The sequence below is a fragment of the Salvelinus fontinalis genome, chromosome 13 (genome assembly GCF_029448725.1).
Source record: "Salvelinus fontinalis isolate EN_2023a chromosome 13, ASM2944872v1, whole genome shotgun sequence".
NCBI lineage: Eukaryota > Metazoa > Chordata > Actinopteri > Salmoniformes > Salmonidae > Salvelinus > Salvelinus fontinalis.
In genome coordinates, this window is record NC_074677.1 from 4,146,922 (window position 1) to 4,168,177 (window position 21,256).

Consider the following 21,256-nt stretch of genomic DNA (forward strand, 5'->3'; position numbering starts at 1 on the left):
CCAAACATGGGATAGATCAAATGGTATCCATGAGCTTACTAAACCATTAATAATATGACTTAAAGTCCTTTTTGCAATGTCGTTTTTAATAGGGTTACATAGTACATAGAAACCCTCACAGTAAACATGAAGAATCCATTATGTTTGCGGCTTTGGTTTACCAATGTAAAATAATCTCAATAAATAGTACATTTAGTTACAGAGGCCATGGCGTGAAAGCATAAAGCGTGTAATTGACATTGTTCAGCGAGTGTCTCTCGAAGTCTTATCAATTCAAATCTGTGACCAAAGCAGGAGGCCCACGAGGATGTAGTGATATTTTAACATGGTTTTGTGACCACGCTACAACCACACACAAACAGGGGCTAAAGAGGGAAGCTGGGGGATGGAGTAACAGGGAGACACAGAGACGGCAGGCACAGAAAGAGGAGCACACAGAGAGAGGAGGACACAGAGAGAGGAGACAGAGAGAGGAGGACACAGGGAGAGGAGCACACAGGGAGAGGAGGACACAGAGAGAGGAGGACACAGAGAGAGGAGGACACAGAGAGAGGAGGACACAGAGAGAGGAGGACACAGAGAGAGGAGGACACAGAGAGAGGAGGACACAGAGAGAGGAGGACACAGAGAGAGGAGGACACAGAGAGAGGAGACAGAGAGAGGAGGACACAGGGAGAGGAGCACACAGGGAGAGGAGGACACAGAGAGAGGAGACAGAGAGAGGAGGACACAGAGAGAGGAGGACACAGAGAGAGGAGGACACAGAGAGAGGAGGACACAGAGAGAGGAGGACACAGAGAGAGGAGGACACAGAGAGAGGAGGACACAGAGAGAGGAGGACACAGAGAGAGGACACAGAGAGAGGAGGACACAGGGAGAGGAGGACACAGAGAGAGGAGGACACAGGGAGAGGAGGACACAGAGAGAGGAGGACACAGAGAGAGGAGGACACTGGGCATCACGCACACGCGCACACACACACACACACACACAGAGGTCAACTAGAGTAGCACTAGCGTCTCAGTACCTCCCCATAGCTGTAGTGTTCTAGCCTGTCATCAGAGGAGTATCTGTGATAAGACTCACAGGGAATGAGATCGGGCCGCTGCACGTCACAAATAGTTTTAATCTTATGCAGTGGGGCCAGATCTTTGCAATTTAGGACCTCGTTTTCCACTTTGGCCTGTAGAGAGGACACAGAACGAGACAGAACATGGAGAAGCAGGTGTAAGACAGACAGACAGACAGACAGAAAGGACGAAGCTTGTGTTGACAGACAGAGAAATCCGGAGGGGAGACCGGATCAGGGTCAGCTGCAAGCTGCTGATGGCACCCTGGGTAAGACAGAGAAAACACACACCCACACACACTGACCGCAGAGACATCCCAGAAACAAACAAAGCCAAACCCTATGGAAGAGAGATCGCTGGAGAGTGGCCACAGCTCTCCCAGGACTTTGGTCCAAACCACACTCAACAACAGCATAATGTTTAAACAAGTTGTTTACCATGGTAGTTTTCCTCTTTAGTGACATACAGAGTATTTGAGCAGAGAGGAGCGAGGGGAGGAGCTGAAGCGGAGCGAGGGGCGGAGCTGGATCAGAGCATTCCCAATTTGACTGGAGCGCGAAGCGAGATTCCCAAAGGCTGAAGCGTCGACCTTCTCATAGATTCCAATTTCGCTCCAGTAGTGGTCATTTCACAAGCTCAGGGCATGCCTGGCCCAGCATGTATTTGTAGTCTACTTGCGTACTGCTATAACCCCTTGAATTAGATACTGTCATGGAGTTCACTAAATATTTTCATAAAGAAACTGATAAAACACACAGGTACTAAATCAAGGTGACTTACAAAGATGAGGACCAAGATCAAGAGAGGAAGTGAAGTGATGTAGTGTCCACAACTAAAGAATCATTGTGGAATCTGAAAAGACAGGTATCCCCAAAGCATGATGGTGTACTTACTACGTGAACTTGCTAACAGAAAGGAACGAGCTGGGTAGATAACTAAGTGTGTCATTGTAGCAAAGTATTTATAAATTAAAAAAAACAGATCTCGTAAAAGTTTCCTTAATTTTTGTTCTATTATCTATATACAATAGGCCATAATTCATTTTGGCCCAATAGCCCTGGCATATTCCAAATTTCAAGGACCTTTCCCTTTTGATTGGGTTATTAAAAACCTTTTGGCCTACCTATAGAAATAAAAATACTCTGCATCTCTGCCCAGCCTGGCAAGAGTGGCCAAAAGGGTGTTTAACATCTACTAGTGGCTCTGTAAGCACCGACAGGATGTTCTCCACTGCTGGCCTGCTCTCCAGGCACCATCGCATGAACCTGAAGCCACAGACGGACCAAACTCCTGTTTCTAAAAATGTATTCTAACAATTAATTCAAAGGCTCTAATAAGATATTTGTAGTTGAATTTATATTTAATTCTAAGTAAGTCATAGCCTCTATGCATAATTTATAGACTATTGTCACGATTGTGTGGAGGAGAGACGGACCAAAACGCAGCATGTGGAAAATAAGCCATCTTCTTTTATTTATGAAGAAGGCAAAACGAAACAAAACACTTACAAACTATCAAAACAACAAACGACCGTGAAGCTATAAACGTAGTGCACATACACAGGCTACAAACGTTCACCATAGACAATTCCCCACAACAAACTAAAGCCTATGGCTACCTTAAATATGGCTCCCAATCAGAGACAACAGAAACCAGCTGTCTCTAATTGGGAACCCATTCAGGCAACCATAGACTTTCCTAGACAACTACACACAACATAGACACAGCTAGACAACTATACTAAACATAAACCCAACTACTCTAAATAAACCCCCTAAACCTTACAATCACCCTGGACACTACAAAACCCACATAAATACCCATGTCACACCCTGACCTAACTAAAATAATAAAGAAAACAAAGAATACTAAGGCCAGGGCGTGACAACTATAATGATTTAATACAACAAAATGTTGTACGTTTGTTACTTATTTTCTACATAATGTTGCTGCTACTGTCTCTTATGACCGAAAAGATCTTCTGGACATCAGAACAGAGATTACTCACCTCCAACTGGATGAAGATTTTTTCTTTAATGAGTCCGACGCAAAAGATATACTGCTTCCTCAAGACCAGGCCCAAATCCCTGTCATTTACGTGAAGAAAATACAGAGATACGGGGCGCGGAGGTAGGAGTGCCTTGTGAGGATTCGTCGGCGAGTGGGTAAACCACCTCCACCATCCGTTATATTGGCCAATGTGCAATCAATGGAGAATAAACTGGATGAGCTCCGTTCAAAACTATCCTACAAACGGGACATTAAAAACTGTAATATCTTATGTTTCATAGAGTCGTGGTTGAACGACGACACGGATAATATAGAGCTATAGAGCAATATAGAGCAAAAAGATTTGTCATATTTCCCCAGAGCCTCAAAAAGTTCTACAGCTGCACCATCGAGAGCATCCTGACCGGTTGCTTCACCGCCTGGTATGGCAACTGCTCGGCATCCGACCTTAAGGCGCTACATAGGGTAGTGCGTACGGCCCAGTACATCACTCGAGCCAAGCTTCCAGCCATCCAGGACCTATATACTAGGCAGTGTCAGAGGAAGGCCCACAAAATGGTCAAAGACTCCAGTCACGGTTGGAAAGGACGTGAAGCGCAACCACCGCTCCATGAGCGATGAGCGGAATTGTTACACCCTGACCAAAAGAGAGCCTTTTCTATTCTCTATTTTGGTTAGGTCGGGGTGTGACTAGGGGGTGTGTTCCTATCTAGGTCTTTTGTTTTCTATGTTGGCCTAGTATGGTTCCCAATCAGAGGCAGCTGTCTATCATTGTCTCTAATTGGGGATCATATTTAGGCAGCCTTTTCCCACTGGGTTTTTGTGGGATCTTGTTTTTGTGTAGTGCCTGTGAGCACTGCATTTGCGTCACGTTTTGTTACTCTTAGATTGTTTTTTGTGAGTTTCATCTAATAAACATGTGGAACTCTACGCACGCTGCGCCTTGGTCCATTTCTAACAACGATCGTGACAGGAATTTGAAACAGCTCAACTCCTACACCTCAACTCCTACAGCTCAACTCCGCTCACATACTCTGCTGGCATAAGTATACCTTGTGGAATGTTACATACTCTGCTGGCATAAGAATACCTTGTGGAATGTTACATACTCTGCCGGCATAAGTATACCTTGTGGAATGTCACATACTCTGCTGGCATAAGTATACCTTCCGGAATGTTACATACTCTGCTGGCATAAGTATACCTTGTGGAATGTTACATACTCTGCTGGCATAAGTATACCTTGTGGAATGTTACATACTCTGCTGGCATAAGTATACCCTGTGGAATGTTACATACTCTGCTGGCATAAGAATACCTTGTGGAATGTTACATACTCTGCTGGCATAAGTATACCTTGTGGAATGTTACATACTCTGCTGGCATAAGTATACCTTGTGGAATGTTACATACTCTGCTGGCATAAGAATACCTTGTGGAATGTTACATACTCTGCTGGCATAAGAATACCTTGTGGAATGTTACATACTCTGCTGGCATAAGAATACCTTGTGGAATGTTACATACTCTGCTGGCATAAGAATACCTTGTGGAATGTTACATACTCTGCTGGCATAAGAATACCTTGTGGAATGTTACATACTCTGCTGGCATAAGAATACCTTGTGGAATGTTACATACTCTGCTGGCATAAGAATACCTTGTGGAATGTTACATACTCTGCTGGCATAAGTATACCTTCCGGAATGCTACATACTCTGCTGGCATAAGTATACCTTCCGGAATGTTACATACTCTGCTGGCATAAGTATACCTTGTGGAATGTTACATACTCTGCTGGCATAAGAATACCTTGTGGAATGTTACATACTCTGCTGGCATAAGTATACCTTCCGGAATGTTACATACTCTGCTGGCATAAGTATACCTTCCGGAATGTTACATACTCTGCTGGCATAAGTATACCTTCCGGAATGTTACATACTCTGCTGGCATAAGTATACCTTGTGGAATGTTACATACTCTGCTGGCATAAGAATACCTTGTGGAATGTTACATACTCTGCTGGCATAAGTATACCATGTGGAATGTTACATACTCTGCTGGCATAAGAATACCTTGTGGATTGTTATATAGTCTGCTGGCATAAGAATACCTTGTGGAATGTTACATACTCTGCTGGCATAAGTATACCTTGTGGAATGTTACATACTCTGCTGGCATAAGTATACATTGTGGAATGTTACCTACTCTGCTGGCATAAGAATACCTTCCGGAATGTTACATACTCTGCTGGCATAAGAATACCTTCCGGAATGTTACCTACTCTGCTGGCATAAGAATACCTTCCGGAATGTTACATACTCTGCTGGCATAAGAATACCTTGTGGAATGTTACATACTCTGCTGGCATAAGTATACCTTGTGGAATGTCAACTTCACAGAGCAACAGTCAACAATGGAGAAATGATGCGACCTCCTTTAACAATACCACACGGGATATAACAAACAGTGTTTCCCCCCAAAAACACATAGAATCACCTGAAGCCACAAACAACTGCACATGGTGGACTGTCGACCCATGTGAATGACAGCTGGCTCAGATCCTGTAAAGAGGGCTCCGCCTCCAAGATAGGCTGGCAGCCAACAGAAGGCGTACGTGTAATCAAATAACCATGGCGATGCCTTGGCGACAGACTACTCACACAGATGATGCGGCTCGGGGAGCCGATGCTGGATCCAGGGGGGGATACGGAGGCCTCCGAGGTACGTCTGAACTGTGGGAACACACACACACACACACACACACACACACACACACACACACACACACACACACACACACACACACACACACACACACACACACACACACACACACACACACACACGTGTCAGAGTGGGCCTGCAGAGGTCAGACTTCGGCTAAGGGAGACAAAACACTGACAGAGGATAACTTGGATCAACAACACCCCAGCGTTACCTCAGATCCTCTCCCTACAGCGACTCTGCTCTGTCATACTCCAATACTTCAACAACAGGAAGAACCTCTCCCTACAGCGACTCTGCTCTGTCATAATCCAATACTTCCACACACAACAACAGGAAGAAGAGGGATTGAGTAGAGACTGGAGGAGTTTCTAGGAGGACATCGTAGTGTAGTACCGGTGGTGCTCTATGGTTGACCAGGTCAAGGTGTTGTAACAGTGAGATGCAGCAGCACTGCATCTCAGTGCTAGAGGCGTCACTACAGACACCCTGGTTCGAATCCAGGCTGTATCACAACCGGCCGTGATTGGGAGTCCCATAGGGTCGTGCACAATTGGCCCAGCGACATCCGGTGTAGGCCGTCATTGTAATTACAAATTTGTTCTTAACTGACTTACCTAGTTAAATAAAGGTTCAATAATTTATTTATGTATAAAAAAAAATACTCACTCTGAGTTTCTTCTCCAATCGAGCTGCTTGTTTACACACAGGATGCCACACCTCGCAACCTGTTGCAAAGACACACCCGCAGTCAAACATACTGTTTTTCAAAAAGAACTTGACATTCATTCCTCTCTACCACGATGGCTACTGCAGTTACAATACTGTAACACCACTGGGGTGCTCTTTACTATTGGCAAAAAGAGAGGAAGGCCACATCTCTCAGTGTTTCTACTGCGGTTCAGTAACTTCAGAAACTTTTTAGCACACAAATATCATTCTTCTAATCTACAGTACAGTTAAAATCAGTCCTATAATCTACAGTACAGTTAAAATCAGTCCTATAATCTACAGTACAGTTAAAATCAGTCCTATAATCTACAGTACAGTTAAAATCAATCCTGTAATCTACAGTACAGTTAAAATCAGTCCTATAATCTACAGTACAGTTAAAATCAGTCCTGTAATCTACAGTACAGTTAATATCAGTCCTATAATCTACAGTACAGTTAAAATCAGTCCTGTAATCTACAGTACAGTTAAAATCAATCCTGTAATCTACAGTACAGTTAAAATCAGTCCTATAATCTACAGTACAGTTAAAATCAGTCCTGTAATCTACAGTACAGTTAAAATCAATCCTGTAATCTACAGTACAGTTAAAATCAGTCCTATAATCTACAGTACAGTTAAAATCAGTCCTGTAATCTACAGTACAGTTAAAATCAGTCCTATAATCTACAGTTTGACCATAGACCTCTGGTCAAAGTAGTGCACTATATAGGGATTAGGGTGCCATTTGATGGAGCTGATCAGTGATGAGAAGCCAGCAGACCACTTCTTCACAGTGAGCTATATTGAGTGGCCATCAGAGGCACTGTAGAATAGACAGTCAATAATGTACAGTTTAGCTGTGATCAATAAGGTTGGGAGACTGTTTATAGAACTGCCATAATTCAAAGTAATGACAGGCCAAGGCCCTGCTGAGCAGTAGTCTGAACCTCCCTCTGGGGAGTCTGTCCTGGTCATCCAATACTGACTTCTGGAAGTACATGGTGGTTGGGCATCCCCACTGCTAATTCATTAACGATCAATCGCAATGGACCAATGTCACCAAGAGCAAATTACCACCGTATGACTGCATAAGTGACTGGGACTCACCATCGAAGTGCATTGTAGGTCAAAGTAAATAATACAATACATCGAAAATATAATGATTAAAATACTTATATAGTTATTATATGAATAATTATATAATGATGGTGTTATCATCAACAGGAAGAGAGCCTTACTCACCTGTCAGGTACATCTCCTCTCCTTCTGTAAATATCATGAGACAGCGGGCACAACGGGCACAGGTGGGGTGGTAGTGCTTTCCCCCTGCCTGAGAGTCAGAGAGGAGAGAAGAGAGAGAGGCAACGAGGGTGCGAGAGAGATGGGAGGTATAGTGAGAGAGAGAGAGAGAGACAGAGAGGGAGGGAGAGAGCGAGAGAGAGAGAGAGGTAACGAGGGTGGGGAAGAGAGGGAGGTATGGTGTGAGAGAGAGGGAGGGAGGGAGCAAGAGCAAGTGAAAGAGATTAAAAGAGACATAATTGGGAGTGGATTGCAGAAGATATAAGATGGAAACAGAGAAAGAGAGAAGAGACATGCAAGTGATGGCTGCTACTCAAATACAAGTGATGGCTGCCACTCAGATACAAGTGATGGCTGCCACTCAGATACAAGTGATGGCTGCCACTCAGATACAAGTGATGGCTGCTACTCAGATACAATTGATGGCTGCTACTCAGATACAAGTGATGGCTGCTACTCAGATACAAGTGATGGCTGCCACTCAGATACACGTGATGGCTGCTACTCACATACAAGTGATGGCTGCTACTCAGATACAAGTGATGGCTGCTACTCAGATACAAGTGATGGCTGCCACTCAGATACACGTGATGGTTGCCACTCAGATACAAGTGAAGGCTGCCACTCAGATACAATTCCAGTAATAGGCCAATCAGTCCAATTCCGCTCTCCTTCAATTACGCATTTCATAATCACTCAGTGATTTAGTCAGTTTTAATGAGCCAATGTGTGTCCCAGCTGTGGCTTTCACAACATGTTACCCCCCACACACACACACACACTCCAGTAAGCTGTCAGATTCACATTTCACAGCCTACTCATAGAAAATGACAAATCCTCTCTGGAAAAGATTCTACATTGAACCAGAAAGGGTTCTTCAAAGGGTTCTCCTATGGGGACAGTCGACGAACCCTTTTAGGTTCTAAATAGTACCTTTCTTTTCCGAAGGATGTACAGTTGAGAAAAATACAAAATGATCAGAATCCATATATCCACACGTCTCTTTTAGGGGAGTGAAATGATTCAAGCCGTGAGAGAAATATGTTTCATAACATCAATCATCAGAAAAAAATGGATTATAGCGTTACAGGTGAACCAGCTACAGGTGAACCAGCTACAGGTGAACCAGCTACAGGTGAACCAGCTACAGGTGAACCAGCTACAGGTGAACCAGCTACAGGTGAACCAGCTACAGGTGAACCAGCTACAGGTGAACCAGTTACAGGTGAACCAGCTACAGGTGAACCAGCTACAGGTGAACCAGCTACTGGTGAAACAGTTAGTTCTCACACCACAAATAGCTAGATAGCAGGACAGCCAGTTGAGTCATCTTGGATCATTTGGGTTAAATCCGTCTTTTTTAACAGTATGTGTGATGAATGTGAAGCTTCTGAATGTCTTCCACTAAATCGCATGTCTCTTTCTCTCTGTCTGCTTGTCTTTCTGTCTCTGCCTGTCTCTCTCTGTATGTGTATGTTATGTTGTCCCACCTTCAGGTGCAGGTGCTGTCAGAGGCCCTTCGTGTGTAGCCACAATGAAACATTAAAAACCTGCCTATTTATAGACCCTAACGGTATGCAGGCTGAATACGGTTTCTCTTTTGTCTGCACTCAGCACATTCAAAGAGCCTGGATTGATTTCAACTCAGCAGCACTAATCACATGCGTTGAGATTATGGCCTGTAATGTAGAACTAGCATCGCAGACTATTCATATTCCACAGGGATGCTGGTCCATGTTGACTACAATGCTTCCCATAGTTGTATCAAGTTGGCTGGATGTCCTTTGGCAGGCCGGCAGGAAGACAGACAGAGACAGACAGGCAGACAGAAACAGACAGAGAGAAAGAGAGAGACACACAGACACAGACAGACAGACAGGCAGAGACAGACAGACAGACAGACTCACCTCCAGCACTCTGCCACTGATGTATCTGTTACACGTCACACACTGGATTCCAAACTGGGTGTGGTAGTCAGTCTCACAGTACGGAATACCATCCCTGAGAACACACACACACACACACACACACACACACACACACACACACACACACACACACACACACACACACACACACACACACACACACACACACACACACACACACACACACACACACACACACACACACACACACACACACACACACACACACACACACACAGTCTTGAAGCTAGTTTCTTGTCAATCAGAGTCAAAAGACAAAATAATAACAGATACTAGAATGGATACATGAATGGCATGTCTGTGGAGTAGCATGGAAACATGGACGGCATGTCTGTGGAGTAGCATGGATATATGATTGGCATGTCTGTGGAGTAGCATGGATATATGATTGGCATGTCTGTGGAGTAGCATGGATACATAGACAGCATGTCTGTGGGGTAAATATGCATACAGTGCTGTATATGTAGGAGGCTTCTCCTGCTTGGCTCACAGTGAGGAACATACTGATCATCACTACTACTACACTACTACTACTATACCACTACTACTATACCACTACTATACTACTACACTACTACCACTACTACTATACTACTACCACTACTATACTACTAGTACTATGCTACTACTACTACACTACCACTATACTACTACCACTACTATACTACTACTAGTACTATGCTACTACTATTACTACTACTACTACAATATGACTAGTACTATACTACTACTACACTACCACTATACTACTACCACTACTATACTACTACCACTACTATCCTACTACTATACTACTAGTACTATACTACTACTACTACTACTACTACTATACTGGTATTGTGATGTCACCTACTTGCTGATGTACTCCCCTGTCAGCACAGTGCCACAGGTCTGACACTTGAAGCAGCTGACATGCCACTGCTTCTCCAAGGCCAGGAGAGACTGGCCATGTTTGATCTCCTCCTTACAGCCTGCACAGTCTGGGAAGGAGGTAGAGCAAGAAAGAGATAGAGAGAGAGAAAGAGAGAGAACAGAGAGAACAGAGAATGAAAATAGAAGAGGACAAGAGGGGGCAAAAACAATATTGAACCAAACATCTCTCAAGTGGGCCTCCCGAGTGGCGCAATGGTCGTCCGGGTTAGCGGGGGTTTGGCAGAGCAGAGGGAGTTATATCAATCAATCAATCAATTTTATTTTATATAGCCCTTCGTACATCAGATAATATCTCGAAGTGCTGTACAGAAACCCAGCCTAAAATCCCAAACAGCTAGAATGCAGGTGTAGAAGCACGGTGGCTAGGAAAAACTCCCTAGAAAGGCCAAAACCTAGGAAGAAACCTAGAGAGGAACCAGGCTATGAGGGGTGGCCAGTCCTCTTCTGGCTGTGCCGGGTGGAGATTATAACAGAACTATGCCAAGATGTTCAAAAATGTTCATAAGTGACAAGCATGGTCAAATAATAATCATGAATAATTTTCAGTTGGCTTTTCATAGCTGATCATTAAGAGTTGAAAAACAACAGGTCTGGGACAGGTGGCGGTTCCATAACCGCAGGCAGAACAGCTGAAACTGGAATAGCAGCAAGGCCAGGCGGACTGGGGACAGCAAGGAGTCACCACGGGCGGCAGTCCCGACGCATGGTCCTAGGGCCCAGGTCCTCCGAGAGAAAGAAAGAGAGAAGGAGAAAATTAGAGAGAGCCAAGATTTTCAAAATGTTCATAAATGACAAGCATGGTCAAATAATAATCAGGAATAAATCTCAGTTGGCTTTTCATAGCCGATCATTAAGAGTTGAAAACAGCAGGTCTGGGACAGGTAGGGGTTCCATAACCGCAGGCAGAAGAGTTGAAACTGGAATAGCAGCAAGGCCAGGCGGACTGGGGGCAGCAAGGAGTCACCACGGCCGGTAGTCCCGACGTATGGTCCTAGGGCTCAGGTCCTCCGAGAGAAAGAGAGAAGGAGAAAATTAGAGAGAGCCAAGATTTTCAAAATGTTCATAAATGACAAGCATGGTCAAATAATAATCAGGAATAAATCTCAGTTGGCTTTTCATAGCCGATCATTAAGAGTTGAAAACAGCAGGTCTGGGACAGGTAGGGGTTTCGTAACCGCAGGCAGAAACAGTTGAAACTGGAATAGCAGCAAGGCCGGGCGGACTGGGGACAGCAAGGTGTCAGCATGCCCGGTAGTCCTGACGTATGGTCCTAGGGCTCAGGTTCTCAGAGAGAAAGAGAGAACGAGAGAATTAGAGAGAGCATACTTAAATTCACACAGGACACTGGATAAGACAGGAGAAGTACTCCAGGTATAACCAACTGACCCCAGCCCCCCGACACATAAACTACTGCAGCATAAATACTAGAGGCTGAGACAGGAGCGGTCAGGAGACACTGTGGCCCCATCCGAAGAAACCCCCGGACAGGGCCAAACAGGAAGGATATAACCCCACCCACTCTGCCAAAGCACAGCCCCCACACCACTAGAGGGATATCCTCAACCACCAACTTACAATCCTGAGACAAGGCCGAGTATAGCCCACAAAGGTCTCCACCACAGCACAACCAAGGGGGGGCGCCAACCCAGACAGGAAGTTCACGTCAGTAACTCAACCCACTCAAGTGACGCACCCCTCCTAGGGACGGCATGAAAGAGCACCAGCAAGCCAGTGACTCAGCCCCAGTAACAGGGTTAGAGGCAGAGAATCCCAGTGGAGAGAGGGGAACCGGCCCTGGAGAGACAGCAAGGGCGGTTCGTTGCTCCAGAGCCTTTCCGTTCACCTTCACACTCCTGGGCCAGACTACACTCAATCATATGACCTACTGAAGAGATAAGTCTTCAGTAAAGACTTAAAGGTTGAGACCGAGTCTGCGTCTCTCACATGGGTAGGCAGACTGTTCCATAAAAATGGAGATCTATAGGAGAAAGCCCTGCCTCCAGCTGTTTGCTTAGAAATTTTAGGGACAATTAGGAGGCCTGCGTCTTGTGACCGTAGCGTACGTGTAGGTATGTACGGCAGGACCAACTCGGAAAGATAGGTAGGAGCAAGCCCATGTAACGCTTTATAGGTTAACAGTAAAACCTTGAAATCAGCCCTTGCCTTAACAGGAAGCCAGTGTAGGGAAGCTAGCACTGGAGTAATATGATCAAATTTCTTGGTTCTAGTCAGGATTCTAGCAGCCGTATTTAGCACTAACTGAAGTTTATTTAGTGCTTTATCCGGGTAGCCGGAAAGTAGAGCATTGCAGTAGTCTAACCTAGAAGTAACAAATGCATGGATTAATTTTTCTGCATCATTTTTGGACAGAAAATTTCTGATTTTTGCAATGTTACGTAGATGGAAAAAAGCTGTCCTTGAAACAGTCTTGATATGTTCGTCAAAAGAGAGATCAGGGTCAAGAGTAACGCCGAGGTCCTTCACAGTTTTATTTGAGACGACTTTACAACCATCAAGATGAATTGTCAGATTTAACAGAAGATCTCTTTGTTTCTTGGGACCTAGAACAAGCATCTCTGTTTTGTCCGAGTTTAAAAGTAGAAAGTTTTCAGCCATCCACTTCCTTATGTCTGAAACACAGGCTTCTAGCGAGGGCAATTTTGGGGCTTCACCATGTTTCATTGAAATGTACAGCTGTGTGTCATCCGCATAGCAGTGAAAGTTAACATTATGTTTTCGAATAACATCCCCAAGAGGTAAAATATATAGTGAAAACAATAGTGGTCCTAAAACGGAACCTTGAGGAACACCGAAATGTACAGTTGATTTGTCAGAGGACAGACCATTCACAGAGACAAACTGATATCTTTCCGACAGGTAAGATCTAAACCAGGCCAGAACTTGTCCGTGTAGACCAATTTGGGTTTCCAGTCTCTCCAAAAGAATGTGGTGATCGATGGTGTCAAAGGCAGCACTAAGGTCTAGTAGCACGAGGACAGATGCAGAGCCTCGGTCTGACGCCATTAAAAGGTCATTTACCACCTTCACAAGTGCAGTCTCAGTGCTATGATGGGGTCTAAAACCAGACTGAAGCATTTCGTATACATTGTTTGTCTTCAGAAAGGCAGTGAGTTGCTGCGCAACAGCTTTTTCTAAAATTTTTGAGAGGAATGGAAGATTCGATATAGGCCGATAGTTTTTTATATTTTCCGGGTCAAGGTTTGGCTTTTTCAAGAGAGGCTTTATCACTGCCACTTTTAGTGAGTTTGGTACACATCCGGTGGATAGAGAGCTGTTTATTATGTTCAACATAGGAGGGCCAAGCACAGGAAGCAGCTCCTTCAGCAGTTTAGTAGGAATAGGATCCAGTATGCAGCTTGAAGGTTTAGAGGCCATGATTATTTTCATCATTGTGTCAAGAGATATAGTACTAAAACACTTAAGTGTCTCTCCCGATCCCAGGCCCTCGCAGAGCTGTGCAGATCCAGGACAGCTAAGCCCTGGAGGAATACGCAGATTCAAAGAGGAGTCCGTAATTTGCTTTCTAATGGTCATGATCTTTTCCTCAAAGAAGTTCATGAATTTATTACTGCTGAAGTGAAAGCCATCCTCTCTTGGGGAATGCTGCTTTTTAGTTAGCTTTGCAACAGTATCAAAAAGAAATTTTGGATTGTTCTTATTTTCCTCGATTAAGTTGGAAAAGTAGGATGATCGAGCAGCAGTGAGGGCTCTTCGGTACTGCACGGTACTGTCTTTCCAAGCTAGTCGGAAGACTTCCAGTTTTGTGTGGCGCCATTTCCGTTCCAATTTCCTGGAAGCTTGCTTCAAAGCTCGGGTATTTTCTGTATACCAGGGAGCTAGTTTCTTATGACAAATGTTTTTCGTTTTTAGGGGTGCAACTACATCTAGGGTATTGCGCAAGGTTAAATTGAGTTCCTCAGTTAAGTGGTTAACTGATTTTTGTCCTCTGACGTCCTTGGGTAGGCAGAAGGAGTCTGGAAGGGCATCAAGGAATTTTTGTGTTGTCTGAGAATTTATAGCACGACTTTTGATGCTCCTTGGTTGGGGTCTGAGCAGATTATTTGTTGCGATTGCAAACGTAATAAAATGGTGGTCCGATAGTCCAGGATTATGTGGAAAAACATTAAGATCTACAACATTTATTCCATGGGACAAAACTAGGTCCAGAGTATGACTGTGGCAGTGAGTAGGTCCAGAGACATGTTGGACAAAACCCACTGAGTCGATGATGGCTCCGAAAGACTTTTGGAGTGGGTCTGTGGACTTCTCCATGTGAATATTAAAATCACCAAAAATTAGAATTTGATCTGCTATGACTACAAGGTCTGATAGGAATTCAGGAAACTCAGAGAGGAACGCTGTATATGGCCCAGGAGGCCTGTAAACAGTAGCTATAAAAAGTGATTGAGTAGGCTGCATAGATTTCAAAAGACGAAAACGGCATTTTTTTTTTTGTAAATTGAAATTTGCTATCGTAAATGTTAGCAACACCTCCGCCTTTGCGGGATGCACGGGGGATATGGTCACTAGTGTAACCAGGAGGTGAGGCCTCATTTAACACAGTAAATTCATCAGGCTTAAGCCATGTTTCAGTCAGGCCAATCACATCAAGATTATGATCAGTGATTAGTTCATTGACTATGACTGCCTTTGAAGTGAGGGATCTAACATTAAGTAACCCTATTTTGAGATGTGAGGTATCACGATCTCTTTCAATAATGGCAGGAATGGAGGAGGTCTTTATCCTAATAAGATTGCTAAGGCGAACACCGCCATGTTTAGTTTTGCCCAACCTAGGTCGAGGCACAGACACAGTCTCAATGGGTATGGCTGAGCTGACTACACTGGCTGACTACACTGGCTGTGCTATTGGCAGACTCCACTAAGCTGGCAGGTTCTCATCTCTATACTCTCTGCCTGCTGCCTGGCCTGCACCCTATTTCATTGTGGGGCTAAAGGAGTTAGAGCCCTATCTATGTTGGTAGATAAGATGAGAGCACCCCTCCAGGTAGGATGGAGTCCGTCACTCCTTAGCAGGTCAGGCTTGGTCCTGTTTGTGGGTGAGTCCCAGAAAGAGGGCCAATTATCTACAAATTCTATCTTTTGGGAGGGGAAGAAAACAGTTTTCAACCAGCGATTGAGTGCTGAGACTCTGCTGTAGAGCTCGTCACTCCCCCTAACTGGGAGGGGGCCAGAGACAATTACTCGATGCCGACACATCTTTCTAGCTGATTTACACGCTGAAGCTATGTTGCACTTGGTGACCTCTGACTGTTTCATCCTAACATCGTTGGTGCCGACGTGGATAACAATATCTCTATACTCTCTACACTCGCCAGATTTAGCTTTAGCCAGCACCATTTTAAGATTATCCTTAACGTCGGTAGCCCTGCCCCCTGGTAAACAGTGTATGATCGCTGGGTGATTCGTTTTAAGTCTAATACTGCGGGTAATGGAGTCGCCAATGACTAGGGTTTTCAATTTGTCAGAGCTAACGGTGGGAGCCTTCGGCGTCTCAGACCCCGTAACGGGAGGAGTAGAGACAAGAGAAGGCTCAGACTCAGACTCCGACTCGCTACATAATGGGGAAAACCGGTTGAAAGTTTCTGTCGGCTGAATGAGCGACACCGGTTGAGCATTCCAACAGCATTTCCCTCCAGAAGCCATGAGAAAGTTGTCCGGCTGCGGGGACTGTGCGGGGGGATTTATACTAACGTTACTATCTGTACTTACTGGTGGCACAGACGCTGTTTCTTCCTTTCCTACACTGAAATTACCCTTGCCTAACGATTGCGTCTGAAGCTGGGCTTGCAGCACAGCTATTTTCGCCGTAAGGCGATCGTTCTCCTGTATATTATGAGTACAGCGACTGCAATTAGAAGACATCATGTTAATGTTACTACTTAGCTTCGGCTGTTGAAGGTGTTGACGAACCATGTCCAGATAAAGCGTCCGGAGTGAAAAAGTTGAATGAGGGAAAAAAGTTGCGATGGAAAAACTAAAAATATAAACGGTAATTAAAAACAGAAACAAAACAAAAAACGTAAAGTTGTCAGCTAGCAAAGTAAAGTAAAGTTGGCAGCAAAACGCACAGCAACAAAACGCACAGCAACACGTCTGCAGATTCAACAGCAGAGCAGATAGCAGAGCAGATTGAGTTATAGTAGAGCAGAGGGACTTACAGAAGAGCATACCTCTCTTCCTAAAAGTATCCACTGCCATTGTTGCAACCCCTATTACTAGTCTGTTCAACCTCTCCTTCGTATCGTCTGAGATCCCTAAAGATTGGAAAGCCCTCTTCAAAGGGGGAGACACTCTAGACCCAAACTGTTACAGACCTATATCTATCCTGCCCTGCCTTTCTAAAGTCTTTGAAAGCCAAGTTAACAAACAGATCACCGACCATTTCGAATCCCACTGCACCTTCTCCACTATGCAATCTGGTATCCGAGCTAGTCACGGGTGCACCTCAGCCACGCTCAAGGTCCTAAACGATATCATAACCACCATCGATAAAAGACAGTACCGTGCAGCCGTCTTCATCGACCTGGCCAAGGCTTTCGACTCTGTCAATCACCGTATTCTTATCGGCAGACTCAACAGCCTTGGTTTCTCTAATGACTACACTCCTTCCGTGGCCTCCAACTGCTCTTAAATGCTAGTAAAACGAAATGCATGCTCTTCAACCGATCGCTGCCCGCACTCGCCCGCCCGACTAGCATCACTACTCTGGACGGTTCTGAATATGTGGACAACTACAAATACCTAGGTGTCTGGCTAGACTCCTTCCAGACTCACATTAAGCATCTCCAATCCAAAGTTAAATCTAGAATCGGCTTCCTATTTTGCAACAAATCCTCCTTCACTCATGCTGCAAAACATACCATCGCAAAACTGACTATCCTACCGATCCTCGACTTCGGTGATGTCATTTACAAAATAGCCTCCAACACTTTACTCAGCAAATTGGATGCAGTCTATCACAGTGCCATCCGTTTCGTCACCAAAGCCCCATATACTACCCACCACTGCAACCTGTATGCTCTCGTTGGCTGGTCCTTGCTACATATTCGTCGCCAAACCCACTGGCTCCAGGTCAGTGCGAGGTAAAGCTCCGCTCTATCTCACCTCACTGGTCACCATAGCAACACCCACCCGTAGCACGCGTTCCAGCAGGTATATTTCACTGGTCACCCCCAAAGCCAACACCTCCTTTGGCCGCCTTTCAGTTCTCTGCTGCCAATGACAGGAACGAATTGCGAAAATCACTGAAGTTGGAGACTTACATCTCCCTCACTAACTTTAAGCGTCAGCTGTCAGAGCAGCTTACCAATCGCTTCCGTTGTACACAGCTCATCTGTAAATAGCCCATCCAGCCAACTACCTACCTCATCCCCATATTTGTTTGTTTTTCTGCTCTTTTGCACACCAGACCAGCATTTCTACCTGCACATCCTCATCTGCACATATATATCACTCCAGTGTAAATAGCAAAATTGTAATTACTTCGCCACTCTTGGCCTATTTATTGTCTTACCTCCTTACTTCATTTGCACACACTATATACATATTTTTCTATTGTGTTATTGACTGTACGTTTGTTTATCCCATGTGTAACTCTGTGTTGTTGTGTTTGTCGCACTGCTTTGCTTTATCTTGGCCAGGTCGCAGTTGTAAATGAGAACTTGTTCTCAACTGGCCTACCTGGTTAAAACTTCTTTTGACATCCAGATGAAAAGCGTGCCCAAAGTAAACTGCCTGTTACTCAGGCCCAGAAGCTAGTATATGCATATAATTGGTAGATTTGGATAGAAAACACTCTAAAGTTTGGCAGGCAAAACGCAGAGGACAAACCATCCAGGGGATTTTTTTTTTTTTAGGTCATAGGATTTCCCAACGGTTTCTATGGAAAGCCCTATTTACGAGGAACCTGGTTGCAGTTCCTATGGCTTCCACTAGATGTCAACAGTCTTTAGAAATTGTTCGATGTTTTTCTTTTGAGAAATGAAGGGCTATTCATTCCATGTGTCACTCTGAAGGTCCTTACTGTTTTGTTGTGCGTGAACAGGAACGCGCTTCACATTGTTTTTATCCGGTATTAGAAACAGTTTATTCCGTCTTAACCTGTTGGGGATGGGGGCGCTGTTTAGACTATTTATGCTAATGTGGCTAATTTTTTAAACGGCTTCCCACAAAATCCTTGATCGTACAATATGCATATTATTATTATTATTGGATAGAAAACAGTCTATAGTTTCTATAGGAGTTGAAATTTTGTCTCTAAGTGGAACAGAGCCCATTCTACAGCAATTTCCCTGACATGGAGTCAGATTTGAGAAATGTTGGCCACTTTTCTGAAGTCAGTTAAAAGGGCACTGTCGTTGCTATGACTATACGGACACTTCTTACGTCTTCCCCTGGATGCCTTTACGTGATGACGATTCCAACGGGCTCGATTGCGCGTTCACAGGCCCTACAAATGAAAAAACTCTGAAGCTAGTCATTCTTTGGGAGCTGCGTAACGCGCGTGGAAGACACCGACCCTCTCCTGTTCCAAGCGTTAGTTTAGCCTGTTATATTTCTCCGGTCATCTTTTCACTCGTTATAGGAGTTACAAACATCATAAGGTAGTTAATTTAAAGCGTTTTATAGCAATTTATATCCGTTTAGTGCGATTTTGGGACATTTATTTTTGCAACGATGTGAAAAGTTGGGCATGCTTTTCAGTTCATCCCGAACTCAGTTGACATTTCCACATGGCAAGAGGACAGCTTTCCACCAAAAGACGATTTCTCCCAAGAAAGGATCCTTTGCCCAAGATACTGATGGAAGAACAGCTCAAGGTAGGACATTTTTATTATGATAAATCGTGTTTCTGTCGAAACATTTTAGTGGCTTAGGACGCCATGTTTTTTGACGTAGCTTCGCTTGGCGCAAACTGTATTGAAAAGTAAGGATAAATTAAAAAATGTAATAACGCAATTGTATTAAGAATTAAATTGTCTATCAATCCCTGTCCACCCTATATTTTTTAGTCACGTTTATGAGTATTTATGTATAAGAGTAGATCACTGTCTAAGTGGCGCAAGGACATTTTCTGACCAGCTGAGCTACATTTCACATTGTCTAACCATGATTTTGGTGGCTAAATATAAACATTTTCGATCAAACTGTATATGCATGTTGTAATGTGATGTTACAGGAGTGTCATCGGAAGAATTCTGAGAAGGTTAGTGAAAAAATTAATATCTTTTGGCGATGTTGACTTTTATCGCTCACTTTGGCTAGAATCAATGCTGGGCTGCTAATTGCTATGTGCTAAGCTAATATAACGATTTATTGTGTTTTCGCTGTAAGACACTTAGAAAATCTGAAATATTGTCTGTATTCACAGGATCTGTGTCTTTCGATTCGTGTATGCTGTGTATTTTTACGAAATGTTTGATGATTAGTAGTTAGGTAAACACGTTGCTCATTGTAATTATTCTAGTCCATTTGTGATGGTGGGTGCAATTGTAAACTATGCCATATACCTGAAATATGCACTTTTTTCTAACAAAACCTATCCCATACCATAAATATGTTATCAGACTGTCATCTAATGAGTTTTTTTGTTGGTTAGGGGCTATAAATATCTTAGTTTAGCCGAATTGGTGATGGCTACTGGTGTTGGTGGACAAATAAAAGATGGTGGATTATGCTAATGTGTTTTTAGGTAATAGATGTACATCTTTACATATTGTGTCTTCCCTGTAAAACATTTTAAAAATCGGAAATGTTGACTGGATTCATAAGATCTGTGTCTTTCATTAGCTGTATTGGACTTTAATGTGTGAAAGTTAAATATTTAAAAAAAATATTTTTTTTGAATTTCGCGGCACTGGTTTTTCAGTGGGGGGGGGGGGGTGTGCCGCTAGCGCCACGCTGATCCTAGACAGGTTAAATTAGTTCGATTATTTACATTTTAGGACACCTGAGGTTGGATTAGGAACGTTGTTTGAAATGTTTGGACCAAGTTTACAGGTAACTTATTAGATACTTTGTAATCATGTTGGAACTGGTGTATTTCTGAATCAAACGCTCCAAATAAATGGAAATTTTGGGGATATAAAGAAGGAGTTTATCAAACAAAACAACCATTCATTGTGTCACTGAGACATTTGGGATTGCAAAAAGAAGAAGATCTTCAAAGGTAAGGCATTTATTATATGGCTATTTCTGACTTTTGTGTCGCACCTGCCTGGTTGATTTTTTTTTATAGCAGAGCAGAGGGAGTTATAGCAGAGGATGATTCAATGCCGCGACGGGGCCTCGCGCTGGAAAAGGTCAGACACCCATTTGTTCTCATTTAAGCTCTGGACGTCTGGCCTGTCCCCCACTCCTCCCCTCCCCCCTAGAGAGAGCGATGGAGAGTCCCACTGATCTGAGAACTGTGGACCGCTGCAGCCTTGTCCTACGGGACCATCACTGTGCTGTGTGAGGATTGTGATGTGACTTTAGTTGAGGTCCTGTGGTATAGATCCATTTCCC

At 43.9% G+C, this 21,256-nt stretch overlaps 1 protein-coding gene across 5 annotated transcripts in view; it reads right to left on the reverse strand.

Annotated features, from left to right (window-relative positions):
- The window catches only part of LOC129867960 (actin-binding LIM protein 3-like), a 146,454-nt gene that overhangs the window by 32,153 nt on the left and 93,045 nt on the right, over positions 1–21,256 (reverse strand). For 4 of the 5 annotated variants that reach the window (XM_055941477.1, XM_055941472.1, XM_055941473.1 and 1 more), the window contains exons 5-10: positions 10,626–10,752; positions 9,731–9,824; positions 7,767–7,854; positions 6,480–6,538; positions 5,747–5,818; positions 1,028–1,183 (exon numbers count right to left, since the gene is read on the reverse strand). In XM_055941477.1, the coding sequence (XP_055797452.1) occupies positions 1,028–1,183; positions 5,747–5,818; positions 6,480–6,538; positions 7,767–7,854; positions 9,731–9,824; positions 10,626–10,752 (596 nt within the window). The remainder of the gene's footprint in view (positions 1–1,027; positions 1,184–5,746; positions 5,819–6,479; positions 6,539–7,766; positions 7,855–9,730; positions 9,825–10,625; positions 10,753–21,256) is intronic. The other variant, XM_055941474.1, reaches the window with a different exon arrangement.